At 37.2% G+C, this 17519-nt stretch overlaps 2 protein-coding genes across 7 annotated transcripts; both read left to right on the top strand.

Moving 5' to 3' along the window:
* The first annotated feature begins 3506 nt into the window (after window positions 1-3506).
* On the top strand, window positions 3507-8177 carry LOC137722900 (uncharacterized). 6 transcript variants are annotated; one of them, XM_068462015.2, is made up of 5 exons: window positions 3507-3815; window positions 4544-4748; window positions 5168-5507; window positions 6313-7329; window positions 7698-8059. In XM_068462015.2, exons 1-5 carry the CDS (start codon window positions 3724-3726, stop codon window positions 7826-7828), a joined length of 1785 nt encoding a protein of 594 aa, XP_068318116.2. In that variant the 5' UTR covers window positions 3507-3723; the 3' UTR covers window positions 7829-8059. The 6 variants fall into 6 exon arrangements, with proteins under 6 accessions (XP_068318116.2, XP_088548743.1, XP_068318117.2 ...); XM_088692617.1 differs by having other exon boundaries at window positions 7693-8059; XM_068462016.2 differs by having other exon boundaries at window positions 3579-3815; window positions 6373-7329.
* A 4753-nt stretch (window positions 8178-12930) lies between these two features.
* Window positions 12931-17390, top strand: LOC137722028 (uncharacterized). Its single transcript, XM_088691948.1, has 4 exons — window positions 12931-13599; window positions 13896-13959; window positions 15344-15528; window positions 15738-17390. The coding sequence occupies exons 1-4, from the start codon at window positions 13069-13071 to the stop codon at window positions 17388-17390; spliced, it is 2433 nt and encodes an 810-aa protein (XP_088548074.1). The 5' UTR covers window positions 12931-13068.
* The last annotated feature ends 129 nt before the right edge of the window (window positions 17391-17519 follow it).

The following is a 17519-nucleotide window of genomic DNA, read 5'->3' as shown; positions in this document are numbered from 1 at the left end:
ACGGAGTTATAATAAAGAAGTTATTAGTGTTTAAAGTCGAGGACATTTTTGTAAATTTAACCCCCTTTAGAAGGCTCCAGATTTTCTGGAGCATTGAGATTCTCCCACGTGTGTGGCTAAGATAAGAAGAAAAGAAAAGAAATGAAGGAAATGGATGGCTGTGATGGAAAAGAAAGGACTGAAAAGGGAGGGACACAGATGAATCAAGGGGGAAGGAAAGAAGGGAGAAGAAGGAGAGAGAACTGGATCCCTTTGCCTTACTAACCCGACCCAGTTCCTTGACCCAGTCCTACCTTCCCTGTCCAATGTCTATTGGAGGTGATTCCAGGGTCTATGGAAAGCTCTTGACGAGCCCAACATCTCTGTGGTGTTAGATTCTTAAATTTCTTATCTAATTTTACGAATCGAAGCCATAAACCCACGGTTGTTACGGCTGGTTTCTCCTTTTTCCGATGAATTGCAAAATGATTCCCTTCAATTACCACCACCTTTGGACTCCCCTTGAGGTTTGGAACAAAGTCCATGCATTAGTTGGGGTGTTGGAATGGTTTTGGTGCTTCAAGGATGATTTGAGGTGTTTCCAAGCCGAATTGGACTTCGGCCCATGTATGAAAGTTGTTCCTCTCATTGAACTTTACTTGCCTGTAAAATTTGGTAATTTTTAGGGTTAGTTGGAAAAATTGAGTTTCCGTTCGCAGGAAACTGCCACCCACAACGGCACTTGGCCAGTGGCCCGATGCTGTCATTTTTACAAATGTTAATACTTTAAATATGAATTTGTTATCGAATTGATGTGTTTGTTTGTTAAACCCAATGTTGGTTATTTCTAATACTTGAGTAGTTTCGGAAGTGGATTGAAAATGAAAGGTGAACTACGAAAGGCTTGATCCCATATTATGGGTACGTAGACAGTCTAACAAGGGTTAGATGCAGCCTTAAATGTTTGAGTTTAATCTTTTGTTGAGATTTTGTTTGAAGGAAAGAAACTTTGGTGAATTATTTGGAATTTAAATCTTATGTTTTGGGAAGTAAATTATGGGCTAGATTTTATGAAAGATTTTGAGAAAGATTAAGAAATTGAAATAAAGACTTGTGATAAGTTGACAGTTAATTAAATAAGAGTTTAATTTTGGCTTATCATCGGAATTATCTCCCGAAAATAAGTATTTCGGGGTGGGGTGTTACACCCTAGACTGCAAAAACATTGACAATCTGTGTGAGTTGGATATGGCGCTCCTCATTTGTTGACAAGTTTGGAAGGAAAGGAACTTTGTTGTTTTCCCAAAAAAAAATATGAATTACACTAGAATCGTGATTTCAGCGTTAAGTATGGGTAGAGATTATCGTGCAGCTAATCTGATGTTGCATAAAGGTTCGTCTGGTAACCAGATGGCATAGCCTGACACCATTCGATGGTCCCCCTAGTATACTGGTTTTGTCATGCTCAACTTTGACGGCTTGGTGGTGAACTAGCGGGCTGCCTCTGGCTTTGTGATTAGAAATGAGAATGGGTCCCCTATCATTACTGGGGTTCACTCCACGTCTAAATCCTTATTGGTGGTGGTGATAAAGAAAACCCTAGGTTTTTAACCCTTTCTAGATTGCCTAATTACAAGTGTTTGAACTTTACTCTAGGACCTTTTCCCATAAGCAACTGTCATGCCGAAACTTCTAATATGCTTTGGTGTATAGATTTAACCAGATTTTTAGCTGTTAAATTTTTGGCGCATATAGGCCAAAAAAATTAAATCTATTGAATCTTGAAGCATAGTATAAAATCTTCAGTCACACTCACCTTTAAACGGTATAAAATTTCTTACTTTCATAAACAGCAGTCATGCTCACCTTTAAACAATATATGGGTCTGACTTTCAATTGTGAGAGGTTGTTGTTCATGAACTTAAGAAACCTTAATTCTTAAGTTCCTATCAGTTTGGCCCTTCTTTTTTTTTTTTTTTTTTTTTTTTTTTTTTTTACAAAAAATCACTTCATTTTAAAGTTAAGCGTAAAAAGTGTTTGGTAAATCTATAATATCATGCTTATATTTGAAAGTTGCAATCATAAAAAATTGAGTTCTTAATGCATATTTTTAATTCTGGTAAACTCTCATTAATTCTTAAAAATGACATTATTTATCATTCTTCACATATTTTCTTCATTGGAGAATAAACTGACCACCACCACCATCGTTGCCTTCCCCACCGCTGACGATACCACAATTGTTACATCTGCACCCCACTATTGGCACCACCACAATCGTCATCGCCGCCCCATTGTTGTTGTCGCTATCGCAACCACTACTACATCTACACCCTAACCACCACACCTTACTATTGGCATAACCACCATACTCCCACCATTGTCGCGACCATTACCATCACTACCTTAACCACCGTTGTCATTGCCACTACCCCACGATTATCTCCATTTTGTCATTATATATAATTGTATCACTTTTACTTTAAAATTGGCCAAACAATTTTACACTATTATTCATATTCACAACACTTAAAAAATACAGTTTATCAAATGTTTTACTATTTTATTTTACAACTGATTAGTCTTAAAGAACAACACAAACATTTTTTTTAAAGCACAAACATTTTTTAGGCCTCGGAAAGCCTTTGGATTATGCCACATTAATATGAATAGGACTCGATTTATTTTTCTTCCATCTAATGGTTTTAGGGATGCAAACAACATTTTGCGCAATGTCAAGTTGTTTTCTTACAAACTTTTTTTTAAAGGCAACCGGTGTTCTATAATGATAAGGTTTGAACACAGAATACAATTTGTAAAAGCACTATAAAAATTTCATTTGCATTATAAACATTTTAAAATATAAGCGAAAAATACACTTAAAAGGGACGTATGATGACTTTTTATAAGTATCTTTAACAGCTCTCTAAAATCATGACACATCAATTTGAATCTACAACCAATTAGTAGCTCCTATAATCAAATACCCTTCATATTTCTTCATTTTCATTTGTTTATGTCATGGCATATCGGGCATGGCCACTCCATCCATTAGCCTGCGCCAATCCCCTCCGCCAACCTCTCGCCTCTCTCGTCACCCTTCTTCTACAACACCGTTCAAACTGATGAATCTGATCCATTAGTTGCTTAATCATCATGTAAGTGTGATTTATCAAACTTAGAAATCATTATCAGTTTGATATATCATAAAAAGGAATTTTACGGGGGATGAGAGATAAGTATTTGGTTATAGATGAAGATGGAGTAGGCTTTGAACTCGAAACGAAATGAGTTAAGACAAAGATCCTAACCATTAGGGTAATTCCTGCTTACAATTGCACAATTTCTTGTAAGTGAGAGGTCTGAAATTCGATTCTCGCCAAAACAACCTATTATTGTTAGCATATTATGAGGCTAAGCCTACCCCATGCCCCTTAATATAAAAAATATCGTTTGTTCAAAAAAAAAAAAAAAAACGAATTTTGAATTAGGCCGTCCTAGCTTGGCCCATTCTCTGCAGGTTCGTTGGTCCAGCCCGTCGCTGATGCTAGAGCTCTGGAAGCCTAGAACGGTAAAAACTCCAACTCCGAAGCTTCTCTAAGTATAAAAACATCAAATCATCTTCCCCCAGCTTCCATCTTCGCCTCTTTCTATCATTGTTCATCGCCCCAAAATACGATCATAACCTGTTTTTTTTCAAAAAAATAAAAAATAAAAAAAAGGATCACAACCTGAGGGGATGAAATGGAAGCTGCAAGTGAGGCAGGGAACGCCGATGAGCTCGAAGCTATGTGCATGGAAGACTCCTCTTGGCACCCATGCCAAGTTTCTCTCAGGTGAGCCATCTATCTGAAGTTGAACCAACCCACTCAGCATTGTTCCAAATAGATTGGGATCCTGATGTTTATTGAAGAAACTCACCAATGGGTTTTGTTTTCAGTAGATTTTATGAGCTGGGTTTTCTCAAAGTTGTGATTTTTTGTAGTGTTTTTGACTAGATGATCACTGGGTTTTCCTTAGAATAATGATCGGTTTGGATCACGCAATGAAATGTGTTTTTCTTGACTATCCCATGTGCATGTGTGTGTAGTACTCATTTTGTTCATGTATGACTACGCCGAAATGATGCTAAATGATATGTCTTAATGCATTGTCATGTGTGTGATGTAATCAAACAATTTAATCCCAGTTCATTTGTGAATTAGTATCCGGTTATCGTGTGCGCGTGCAATGAGCTGGTGGTCAGTGATTTCATTTTCTTTTTAAGTGTGTGATTACTCAATGATGTTTACTTCCCAAATATTTATCTTTCTGAGTAAAGTACTTCTACTCTTGTCCGGTAAGAGTGACATATGTCATGACTGTGTATTGGGATGACTATTCTATATTCTGATTCTCTACAGATTATGAGAGATTTGCTATTAACACTAAAGTAGGATTGTCCTGAATTTACATAATTAAAGTCAGATACTTATGTCTTCCCCCCCATTTTGGGCATATAATTATTCAATTGTTGGATATGCATACAAAATGTGTTGAGGTGGCTCCTGATTGTGGTCCACAGCTCTACTGGAGATAGCCTAATTGTAGAATTTGGGCGCCAGGAGTTAGAAGATATGGTGTTGAACAAGGATGAAGCACTTTCCCGTCTCCGCTTCCGTTCTACTCCTCTTGAAGGCAATGACTGCGCTCACATTGAAGGAGAGAAAGTTCTTGCAATTAACAAGTCACAGTTTAAGAGCCACTTATGTGATGCCAAGGTGGAAAAGGTACTTATCTGCTCCTTAATTTATTCAGAGCTTCCTTGGAACCAGGCTATCATCTAATCATAAGCTTTCTACTTTCTTGAATTAATTGTTGCTCATTATATAAGTGCTTGATTATAATGCCTAATCAGTCTAAATATATGTATATATTTAGTGGTTAAGAGAATGTGTCCTTATAAAATTACAGCAGCAATGGGAATGACATTGGGTTCTTACTGAGAAATCCTTTGTGTATCTGGTTAATAGCTTTAAGATGAAAAAAATTAGACTGTTTGTGTTAACCATATCGTGTTCTAGTTGATTATAATGTACTGCAGTCCTAGGCTTGTGTGATAATTATGATTTACAATACATGTTATGCCTTTTGCATGCAAAAAGCCATTCTGTTAATTGAGTTCATGTCCCAACATCATGACGACTAGGTGCTCAGAGTGAGACACTCACAGAGGGTCTATTGTAGATGCACTTTCATGATCGAATGGCTTCACCAAGAACTCAAAGGACAGACCGTGACTCTCCCCTCTAGTTCAATTATGAAACTAGCAAGCAAAAGCATCATTGTCCATCCAACTGTTGCTGCATTCTTGAAATCGGTTAAACAAATGGGTCCGAATAGCGCTTCTCCCTTTCCAGTCGTGCATGAGGAGTTTGGATTTGAACTGGACCTTAACAAATTGCTGGAAAAGCAAATAGAAGAGATCAATATTTCAACTAATGGATTCAGAAAAGAAATCACAGAAAACATTTTAGAGGGGGTCAAAGGTAACCAGCCGTTCTCGCTACTTCATATGTTTAATGAATCAGGCTTGTTGTTGCAATATCTCATCCTGGATATCCCTTTTTTATTGTTTAAAGAAAATTATTCCCATAAGCGATATCTATCAACTGTTTGCAACCACATATTTCTTGCATCTGCACCTTGAACCTGGAATGTCCTTCTTAAGTTGAATCAGAGGAATATGGTACTTGCAAACTAATGAGCAGTAGATGGGCTTCACTAGTGTATCATTCATGCCACATGCATAGTTGGGTAAATGTACTCCCTCCTTTCCTCCACCCCCTCTAGCTTTCATCAAGAAAATGTGGTTGACATCAATGTTAAAGCTGAAGGCCTACATGGGAGTTATTCTTGCAAGAATTAGCTGCTTGATACCCAAGTATGCTGGAGGTGACTCTATTCGAACTGAAAAACTTTTCTCAGTTAGTCCCCTACTCTTTTTCTTTCCCGTAGGCTTTTAACTTCCATTTTACTCTTAAAAGGCCGATACACAAAAATCAGGGGAAAAAAATTTTCTACAACACCTCTCCCACCCTAGCCTAGGCCGGTGTGTTGGCCATGGTCATTTTGAATGTTTAACCTTTTGAAGTTTCAAAAGAAACTATTAAAAAAATAAAAGTGAAAAGAGATAATGAGGGGGATAGATAAGTCATTTCATTAACAGGGAACTTAGGGGGTGCTTGTTCATCAGTTTTCTTTTGGTTTTAGATCAAATCTCCCTTGAAATTAAATACATAATTACATTTGCATTGCTACAGACATTTAGATTATTCCTAATCGTGCATGCAGCTGATAACAAGGGACACATTCTACTCAATCCTGTTGCTGCATCCAAAATATGCATTTCAGATGCTCAGGTTTCTCATGACCAAGATCAATCAAAAAGTACTGCTCAGAGTTCTATTGAATACGAAGTAAACATAGAAGATGAGGGTCTACAAGCCCCTCGCTCATCCATGCAAGAAGAGCATTCAAAATACAAGTCTCGCCTTAGTCCTCTTGGTGCTCGTGCAGCTCTGGCCTTACTAGTATCAAGTAGTCACAAGCATATTGCTATAGGTGGGACTGAACTTTTCAAATCTTGTGATAGTGACAACATGTTTACTAAAGATACTAAAGCTCATAAGAATGAAAATAAGACTTCAGATGCTACAAAAACGAGCTCAGTTGTGCAGAGAGGTTTTGAAATTCAAAATAGTGATATTCACCTGAGAAATTCTGCCGAAGAGATTAAGCCAAGGGCCTTAACCAGTGCAAGAAGGTTGACACGCTCAGCAATCCAACAAGAAAAATATAAATTGACTGCGACAGTTGAACAAGGGTTGGACGAGAGCAAGTCAGCTCATGCTGCAGGGTCATTTTCTTCAGTAGGAAATGTCACCATTCATGAAAGCAATGTATTGAAAGAGAAGGATGATGTATCAAAAAAGAAGAAAGTAGTCTCTTCGCCATTTCATGCCGAGAGTAACATTCCTATGGAAGAAAGAGATAAAAAGCTGATGTTTGGTGATGCTGGAGCCATTCAAGATATATGTGATCCAATTAAGACTTGTGGTAAAGAGTCTAAAAACACTAAGTCAGCTGTTACAACCAACATGAGGAGGTTGACTCATTTGACATGTTCTTCTGAAGAGAATGGAACAGTTCCTGAAAACCATGGAAAGGAAGAGAAAAGTGGTGGACCAAGAAAGAAAACAGCTGTCTCTCCTTCAGTTGGCAAGGACAAGAATATGCATGGCGAAGAAAGCAATGAAAAGCACATGTCTGGTGTTGTCACAAGATCTGGAAACACTCGACAAATTGAAGGTTACATATGTTATATTCACACGAGCATGTGTATTTTTCTGTCTAGTTATAATCATTTGTGTTATGTTACTTGGGTAGACCGTAGAATACAGATCTGATTTGCAGAACTTCTAAAACATTTAACACCGTTTGCATTCTGGTCTTCGCCACTGTGTATTGTGTTAGAACTGACTTAAAAGTGGTTTGTTTGTTGTCCCTGATCAAATTTCCATTTACTTAAACTCAGGTCAAATCTATTTGATTACCTTGTTATAAAAAAATCATGTCTACTCTACGGTTTTCCTTTTTTCTTTCTTATTGCACGCCTTAGTTACTGTTTAACCCCTTTTCATTTTAGCATTCTAAGCTTAGAATTATGTAAAGTGCAGGAAAAGTTTCAGGAAGTGGTGGTAAAAGCCAAGGCCAGAAGAGGAAGTCTGCTTCCTCCAGTAAGCAAGAGCTGCGATTTTCTCCACGATTGAAGTTTCTCCCTCAGACTCGCTCACAAAAGAAGTCTTAAACTAGCTTTCTTCATCAGGATTACTCACAATCAAGTGACGCAACATTTTGGGGACTGGAAAGAGGTAAAACTGTTTTTCCTTCTTTGCATATGTTTAAAAGCGAGAACCGGGACTACAAGTGAAATGAACACAAAGTATGCTTCTTGTATCTCGGATCATCTATGTGAATTGGTTGCATGAGTGAACATATCAACAGCTTAGTTGCTTGTTATGTATCTGTTATAGTTCTTTCTGTTTTGGTATTGCCCTTTTGAATGGGTCTTGTTGGCTCCTCTACGGCTTATGGATTTATTTGTCATTTCCTCTTTGGAGGAAATATTTATAATTCCACTTCCATTTGTCTTGCCATTTGAGCCAAACCCACCACGCCACGTTACACTTGAAGCAGTGTGAATGGTGACAAAATATGAATCAGTTCAAGATAACACAGCATTGGCCTCTATTTAACACATGATTGCAATTTGATGCATTATGTTCATGTGTGTTAAAATGACATTATGCGTGGAGCAGCTCGTATTAGCCAGTTATGGAGGTTTTGAGAGCTAATAGTTTAACTGTTGGGGTATATTTGTATATTTATTCTATATTTTGAGGGAATTAGGCATTTTACTTGTTATGAGTTTGTTGTCTTCTTAATCGTATGAAGTCACACCAAAGGGGATGAATCGCATCGAGTCAAATTTACACCAACTGTGAGTCAGACCCTATTGCCTCAGACTACTACCCATCCTGATGCTTCCAAGTTTAGGAAGGTAACTAGCATGTTTGTTTGCATGCATTGCTAAAACATGAAATTGTGTTTTTTAGACACAATAGATCGAGTTCATGTATGCTTGCAGTTTCTTGTCTTTGTGAAACTAGTTAAAGGCTGTTGATTAAGTGGAATTATACTTGAATGCCGGGTCATGATTCTCAGTCTGACAACATACTATTACTAGGAGCTCTCACACAAAATATTATGTCCTCGTGTTAGGCATCCATCTTGCAAAGTTCCAATTCCTAGAATCGTGTCCAAATGTACGGTTATAGTAATATAACATGTCAGATTGTCACGTAGGAAAGCGCATTAAACATATACAATAGACAATTGTCGTTGTTAGTAGTCGTTGTCGTTGTTAGGTCATACAAGCATGTTACCAAGTTCTTTTCAGACATGGTGATGGTGCGCCTCCCATGACATATATTATTGGATGGATTGGATGTATAACGGGAAGGTCACACTCAACGTTGCTTCACGATGATTATACTTTAACATGAGTTGAATTTCCCTCCCAAATCTTTTCTTATTTATATTCTTGTCCCAACACTTTGGTTTTTTTTTATATTTTGTTGTCAAAGTCTCTTTCTATTTCTTAATTAAACCAAAAAGAAAAGCAATGACGTGATTGAAATTCAAATTTTTGTAAGCTTATAATACTTCGATTTGTACTTTTGTTTTTGTTTCTTAAATTGATTTTAATTTAAAAATGTGAAAGGAAACTAACCCCAAAACGTGGGGATTTTTCAACTAGCACCATGGAATTTAATTACTATTTTGTCCTTTTTCAAATTAAATTGTTTTCTTTAAAACCTTAATATGCCATTTAGTACTACGGTTTCTTGTAAGTAAGAGGTCTTAGGTTCGATTCTCGTCAAAGGTGAATTTGAACCATATTATTGTTGTGGTTTAGCCTACTTCTTCACCTTCTTAGTGTAGATAATATCGTTAAAAAAAAAACACCTTAATATGACAAGAACAATTTTAGCTAAAATATTTCCTCTTTTAAGGTGTTGGCTTTATATACACAGATATAGATATAGATATATATCCCATTACCATTCTGGTATAAGGTGGTGGTTGGTTATGGATAGACTGTTTGATTCTGTTTTTTTTTTTTTTTTTTTAGCTACGCCCGTTCAAATTTAATTTTGATCTCACTCAAAAATGACCATTTTACTCCATGAACAAAATTTGTTCCCCTTTGACTTGTGGACTCTCTTCTTCCTAAAACTTATAGATCTCCTCCTAAAACATAGGTGGGATCTAGCAACTAATAAGGCTAGCCACATATGCAATAAATTTGATTATAAATCTTCATTATGCATTAATATTCAACAATAAGTGAATATTAAGTTTAAAAGAAATTGAAGAGATGAAAAAAATAAAAAAGAAATTGATTAGTCTGGCGCACCCAAATCAAACTCAAACAAGAAATTAACAGATCTAAGATAATGTGGAGTGAATTTTGAGTTTTATAGAGATAACTTTCAAGTTTCAAGGGGCAAAATGAGATCAAATTCGAGTTTCAGGGAGTAAAGTAACGACTTTTAAGTTACAGGGGCAAAGTGAAATTTAAATCGAGTTTGGGTCGTAGCTAAAAATAAGCCTTTTTGATAATATAGTTGTGTAACCTAATAATTTCGAGTCTAAACAAAAAGATAATCTGTCTTGTAACCGGGACACATGATGAGAAAGATAGACTAAGAAGATAGACGGTCGGAGATAGCTAAGAATGCTTCCTTGATAGGACATGTTAACTTAGATATTGTCACGTTATCATGGTTGGAAAAATATTAATCACAGTAGAACACATGCGTACTGGAGTTTATAAGTCGTTCATGCTTAGTTCATGCTTTTAGAGTGATTGTTAGTTATTCATATTTTTAGAATCTATTATTTCACATACATCAACAATCAATGATCGTTTGTACGTGATATTATATTTGTTAGAAAGTGATTTTCACACATTTTTCTCTGCACACAGGGTGTTTATTTCTGATATTTAGATTAAAGAAATGAAAATTTTTATTGAACCTATATTACCTTACTTTACACCCAACTTACTTTCTATTTTCATATTATTTTTAATTAAACCATCAATATCACTTTAAACCTAATTTTTTTTTTTACCTAAACTTCCCTCACAAACCTAATTCAATTTGTTAATTTATCCTTATACGCATTTAAACCTCATACATGGCTGTTGGCGATCCATGATGCTGGTTAAGGTGCTTGTTGATGAGAAAGTGAGAGGAAAACATAGAGAAGGATGAGAAGTCGGACGAGCGGGAAGAAAGGGGTGGCGGCGAAGGCGGAAGCTGCCATACAGTCGCTAGGGTCGGGGAACGCATTTGATGAGGGACTTCAAGCTCAAGTACTGTAAGAGACAGCAGCAGCATCTTTGAGAGAATCATGCTTCCGCACTAACCCACGAGGCTAGGAAGAAGGCCAGTAACAGGTTAGGAAGCAGAGTATTGGGACCAAAGTGCACATCTTTGAGAGACATTGTTTTCAAAGAGGGAAGAAGCTTGTTGTTACTTGCTTCTCCTGCTTTCAGCTCCTCGTGAATGCCTTTCTTTTCAGAAAAAAAGATCAGTTAGTGGCTTCGCCACCGCAGTCCACCTTTTCAGGAATCATAAAGACTCATAGAGACAATTCAGCATCCCCACCATCGTGAATAGCTTTCGTCATGACCCTTGTCCTTTTAATAAAAGCCTACCAATATTGATAAAACCAAGACATGTGTACAAAATTTACTTAAAAAGGAGAAATTTATGAGCAATATATTCGTCAAAAGAGATTTTTTTTTTATTCTTTCTATGAGAGCGTTTTAGGATTTTAATCAAAAGATAAAGTAAGAGAAACATAGTAAGGGTATGTGTTTATTGATAAATTTTATTTTTATTGTTAATTTCTTCTTGTAATTAATAGTAATTATATAGTAGGGTTAAAAAATAAAAAATAAAAAACAATTCACATTTAAAATTTAAGTTGGGTGTAGTGTGAGATTATATGGTTTTAAATAAAATTTCCCTAAAAAAATTAAAAGAGAACCAAGAGACAGATTTATACAAGGGTGTTAAAAAAGAGAAAATGATGTGTGAGAATCATTTCTCTATCTATTTTGCCTCCCTTCGATTGGGTTGAAAGTTCCGATAAGGTTTTTATCGAGGTTTATCATTAATGAATATGATTAGTCACTTAGTTGCGGTCAGCCGACTAAATTATGGTGATTAGTCACTTACTGACTACAGTTCACTTACTCATAATCTACATGCTGGTTTGTGCTTCTCACATTCCTGTCCATTTTTACACAAAACAGCTTCAACAATTCTCATAGTTTTTAACTTGTCCAGCAAAATTTGACCAAATAAATAAATAAATTGTCCAAAAAAATATACAAGAATTTATCCTAAAGACCAAAAATTTGGTATTCTGGTGCCGACGCTAAAGGGATTGGAAACAAATTTACGTTTGTGATGAAAAATATTCCTATCCCTGTTGAAATTATCTTTTTCATAAAAATTAATAAAAAAAATTATTAAATAAGTAGTTCCCCAAAAGTTGGGTTGTACAAAGGGCACGATCACGAAATCTCCAAGATCGATGATTACAAAAACTAGAGGACAAATTGACAAAAAACAAAATCAGAATTGACATAAGATTCTAGTAGCTTAAATCTAAATGGCAGATTTATGCTACAATTAACCAAATAGTAGCTTAAAAATGAGAAACAAACTATACAAAGATATCACAAGGTTCAATCTTGATTAGGATATTTTAGTTGCTAATGATCTACATTAATCAAAATTTTAATACTTCTCAAATGAACGTAGGTATATATGGAGGAGGAGAATCAAACTCGAGTACATGTAACAAACTTATGGTCTAGCCGATGTGTCCACGCCCACATATGCTTCCAATATTTTTTATGTAAGTAGAAAAGAAAAAAACCAAATTTATAAGAAGAGTCTTAAGTTTTAATTAATTTACCATGATTTCATAATTATTTAAATGGGTTTAAAGTCAAATGCCCAATAGTTTGTGTGTGTGTGTGTGTGTTTTACTCACTTGGCCCTTTTGGCTAATCGATCATTAAAAACATAATATCACTCTGATGGCCTATTTCTTTTATTTATTTATTTGACAACTCTTATTTTCTCCATTAGCAAAAAGATAAAAATAGAGTCCCACAAAAATAAAATAAAAAATAATATGCCTCAGATTAAATGTTGAGTTGGGACAAGCTTCTTGTATAAATATAATACAAGTTGCTCCATGAGAGCATATATAATGTGTAATTCCTCTCCTCCAAACTTACCTTTCCTCCCAACCCTTATTTCCTCTCATCAGGTTGTATGCCAAAACCAACAAGCTTCCCAACACTTGAGAAGGGCGAAAACCCTTTCATCTCATTGCACACCACTACTTCCTTGTTTCACAAGTAATTCGTGACATAAATTGTCGGTCTCCACGACAATGGGAGATCACCAAACGCAATCGTTGTGGCAGATGCGCCTAGGCTCCGCCCTACGCACGGCTTTGGCATGCATCATAGTTGGCTGCACCACCCTCTATGGACCTCCACAACTTCAAAAGTACTTAACCTACTCGTCCTTTTCGTACATCACCACAATCCTAATAGTCCCGGACGCAACGGTTGGGGACGTCATGAGAAGCTGTTGGCATGTGATCTTTGCCACGGCACAGGTACTGGTGTCTTCTGTGCTGACGCTTTGGTTGGTGGAGCCTAAAAACTTTTCGGTGGGGGTAGCGGCAGCGGCAGTAGCACTGAGCGCTTTTGTGGTGGCGTTGCCGGAGTCCACGCACTTGATGTCTAAGAGAATTGCATTTGGGCAGTTTGTGAATGTTTATGTTGGTACTGTGATTCACGGTGCTCAAACTGGAATTGTCATGCACCCACTTGGTGTTGCATCCAGCACTGCCCTTGGAGCTCTAGCTTCTGTTGTGGCCGTCTTGTTTCCTTATCCTCGGCTATCTTACTACGAGGTAATTAACTCTTCACTTTGCTTTCTTTTAATCTTTACACATGCAATTTACGAGTAATATTTTCAGTGTCGGACTTATATTGCTAGTTAAACCAGACAGTGTCTCAGGGGGGCGTGCCCCGTCACATTTTGAGTTCTTAAACTTCCCAACTTTCTTTCTCCATTTCCTTACTCGCTTTTGTGTCTAAAGGAAAATGCTAGGGACATAATCTTTTTAGGCCATATGTCGTAAATTATTGGGTGTGACGGTTGAACTCATTTTTTAATGATTTAAAGAAGTGATCCAACTATCAACAGTCACATTATGTAGACTACAATATATGGTCTAAAAAGATGGTCTCTTTAACATTACCTAAAAAAGGTTATTGAGTTCGGTATATCTATTTTGTTAATACGAATGAGTATTAAATTATTAATAAAAAGGTAAAGAAATTAAAACACTGACAAAATTAGGCAAGTTTTATCAACTAAGTTGTAAGAAATCAAGCAAGTTTTTTGTGTTGCTTCCTCTGAGTTAAATTTCTGAGTCCTCCCTGTATACATATAATATTTGTGTTGTTAGACTGTCTATCTGAGTAGCATGCATTTAAGAAATACAAATTGACCACTGATCAATCGTATTTCAGTCTAGTAATACAATTAAGAATCTTACGTTGGCAAACAACACAATAACAAAACCTAATTTCCCGCGTTTAGTAGCATAGTTTTAAATAATAAAATTATCAGCAGGAATATCATAGTAATTAAGATGCGGATGGAACAACGCAAAGTTCATTCCCAGTTTCCAGTCTTACTGGAGCGGTAACGGTGCCTACAACCGATGTGTCCAATGCGTCCAATGTGTCTATAGCCTTGGCCGACAGTTCCACGTAATCTTTTATTTGATGGTAGGGCGCTTAAGTACTATACAGCCACCATTACGTAACAGCTCCTGTACAGATTTATCATTAAAAACTACTAATTAAATGTCTCAACTGTATATGTGTAGAGCTTTGACACCTGGACCAATCAGATTGAAGGAAATTATAATATACATGCATCCAGCGAATTTGGAAACAAAGTTGACTACAAAAAAAAATGTTGTACGACAGATGGCAGCTTGTTGGTATCGAGACTGCCGGAATGCAACCAACAATAATCATGATTTGTCTAACAGAATTAACCCAGAATATAAAATTGGATTATTTAGAATCTTAGATATGAATTGCAAGGAATCAAGGGAATGACTTAGTCCATGACAGTTGCCTAGTTTGGGATTCGTGGTCCAATCGAAGGCCTTTGGTCTTGTCTAATTGTCTCTTGAACAACATCGAAAACGATCTAGGTAAGTCATTAGGGTTAGTTCATGTGGTGACGACGAGTGAGAAAATAGATTATAATTAGATTACGTTAAAAGTTTAGTTTCCTTTCTTTACTAATAACGAAAAAGAGAATTCATGAAGCATCTAACATTTGTGTGCATGTAAAATGTGAATTACGTCAGTTGATTATAGTAGTTTAGAATAGCATAGTTCCAACATTTTTTTATTATATCTCCCGCTTGATATGCTAAAAGATCTGTTTAATTAAAGATGTAGAAATCGAATATAACACCACACTGAGGTTTGGTTGATTCTGTTCAGCACAAGCTTGTTGGGAGAGAACAAGAACTAATGATTCTAAATTCCCTAGCTAAGATCACTCTCTAGACATACTGCAAATAGTAGGGAATAATTTTTATGTGCAGATTATGTAAACTGAACTAGAAATAATGCGTTCGCAGGTCTGTCAATCGTGGCGGCTGTATGCCGGAAATGCTTCCCAGAGGTTAACTCGCTTCGTCGAGGCCATCGCTTCCCGGGACAAGAGCAGAGCACTCGAACTCCTTTCTCAAGGACAATCTCTCTCTAAAGAAGCAGCTAAGCTTCTTCATAGCATCACTAATAATCTGGTAAGCTACTATTAACTCATGTTAACTCGTGAAGGACATTGCTTTGCTTCTTCCTGCAAATTACAGTTTAACGCAAATACAAAAATAACTCATCAAAAACACAAAATGAAAGAATTTTTACACATGCCAAATTGTGATAGGCATGTGAGTTTAAGCTGCGCCAATTAGTTCAGTATAGTAATTAAAGGCTTTTGTTTCTTTGTAAGCAGGAAACTATGGTGTGGGAGAGACCACATATCAAATTTCTGAAACCAAAATATATGGACTTGGGTGAAAGGTTGCAAGAAATGGAGGTTCCACTTAGGGGGCTGGAGATAGCTTTATCTAGTTGCTCTTCACATCCTGTTAACCTAATTGATGAAGAGCTAAGAGGCAATTTACAAAGTTCAGAAGCACATGTTAGACTAAGGCTTCTGCAAGCTAAGTACTCTTTGCCTTCTGATGCAACATTAGCTCCGGAGTCGGACAGAGAAATCTTCGACAAGCCCCTTTGGACCAAAAAACCCACCACCAAAAACCGTGAGGACCTTCCGGCTTTCTTCTTCTTGTACTGCATGGAACTCCTACTAGAAAATCAGCCCATTGCCCGAAATCCCGGAAACACTAGGAAACCTAACCAAGAACCGAGCGATTCACAAAATCAACAGCGGTGGAACTTCAAAGGGGTTTGGAGAAACGTACTCCCGAGTCGCAGGAGTTTAATTTTTGCTCTCAAGTGCTCACTTGCATTAGGCCTTGCTGTGTTATTCGGCTTGCTGTATAACAAGGAAAACGGATACTGGTCAGGCCTCACCATTGCCATCAGCTTTGTAACAGGAAGGCAAGCAACATTCACTGTTACGAATGCCCGAGTTCAAGGAACGGCGCTGGGATCGATCTACGGGATCTTATGGTTTTTTATTTTCCACGGACTTGAGAAATTCAGGCTCTTACCACTCATACCTTGGATCTTTATCTGCCATTTTCTTAGGTACAGCAGGATGTATGGCCAAGCTGGTGGCATCTCAGCAGCCATTGGAGCTCTACTAATCTTGGGTAGGGACAACTATGGTGCTCCAAGTGAATTCGCAATTGCAAGAATCATAGAGGCTTCCATTGGGTTGCTTTGTTTCCTAACAGTAGAGATTGCCTTTTATCCAATGAGAGCGGCGGCCCTAGCCAAAAACAAGCTCTCACAAACCATGGGGGTGCTTCGAGATTGCATCGAAGGTATAAATCTGTGTGTACCGGCTTCTACCGGATTGAGGGATAAGCAGAGGAAGCTAAAATCCCACGTCAAGGAACTAGAAACGTTCATCCAAGAAGCTGAAACAGAGCCTAATTGCTGGTTCTTGCCCTTCAAGGGTTCCGGTTACAATCAGGTCCTAGGATCTTTATCAAAAATTGCTGATCTTTTACTATTTGTGGCCTATAAAACGGAGTTTCTCGCACAAGTTGGGCAGAACTTTGGAGGTGTTTGGGAGGAACTAAGGCAACAAATGAATGTTGATCTAGGGCTACTAAAGGAAAAAATAAACTCTCCATTAAGATGCCTTGAGGAGGCCACTTCGATCAAGCCCCTGCCGGTATCTGAGACAAAGTCGGAGAGTGATTACCATGATAGCGAATTGGGCAACCCACCAAGGGGATTTGCGACTTTGGTTACTGATGATGAAGAGGTTGAGACTATTGTGAGTAATTTTCTTCAACATTTGCAGGCAGTAGCTGACAAGGTACATGCAAGTGACAGTGAAGAGAAACACAAGAGCCAAATGGTTCTTTGTTTAACTAGCCTGGGATTCTGCATTCAAAGCGTTACGAGAGAAACAATGGAGATGAAGAAAGATGTGAGAAAACTAGTCAAATTTAATGCACATACATAGCTCCTATCAGAGATGGTTAGCCTTGACAATACATCTAACAGATTGGCAAATGCCATTAGATTTTTCAATATTCCATTGACCTCAGTACACATTGTAATTTCCCTATATCTTGCTGAATATTCACCAAAA

This window comes from Pyrus communis, chromosome 4 (assembly GCF_041283825.1).
Source record: "Pyrus communis isolate YQ-2024b chromosome 4, ASM4128382v1, whole genome shotgun sequence".
NCBI classification, from domain to species: domain Eukaryota; kingdom Viridiplantae; phylum Streptophyta; class Magnoliopsida; order Rosales; family Rosaceae; genus Pyrus; species Pyrus communis.
Note: the sequence above shows the minus strand (reverse complement) of the source record. Positions and strands in the feature narration are given on the sequence as shown.

Bases quoted from the DNA above. Each gene is read 5' to 3' on its own strand.
- LOC137722900 (XM_088692615.1), top strand. From the start codon at position 3,724: ATGGAAGCTGCAAGTGAGGCAGGGAACGCCGATGAGCTCGAAGCTATG. The intron at 4,749-5,167 runs GTACTTATCTGC...CATGACGACTAG, and splicing joins GTGATGCCAAGGTGGAAAAG to GTGCTCAGAGTGAGACACTC. The intron at 5,508-6,312 runs GTAACCAGCCGT...TCGTGCATGCAG, and splicing joins CATTTTAGAGGGGGTCAAAG to CTGATAACAAGGGACACATT.
- LOC137722028 (XM_088691948.1), top strand. From the start codon at position 13,069: ATGGGAGATCACCAAACGCAATCGTTGTGGCAGATGCGCCTAGGCTCC. The intron at 13,960-15,343 runs GTTATTGAGTTC...AAACTGAACTAG, and splicing joins TTTAACATTACCTAAAAAAG to AAATAATGCGTTCGCAGGTC. The intron at 15,529-15,737 runs GTAAGCTACTAT...CTTTGTAAGCAG, and splicing joins ATAGCATCACTAATAATCTG to GAAACTATGGTGTGGGAGAG.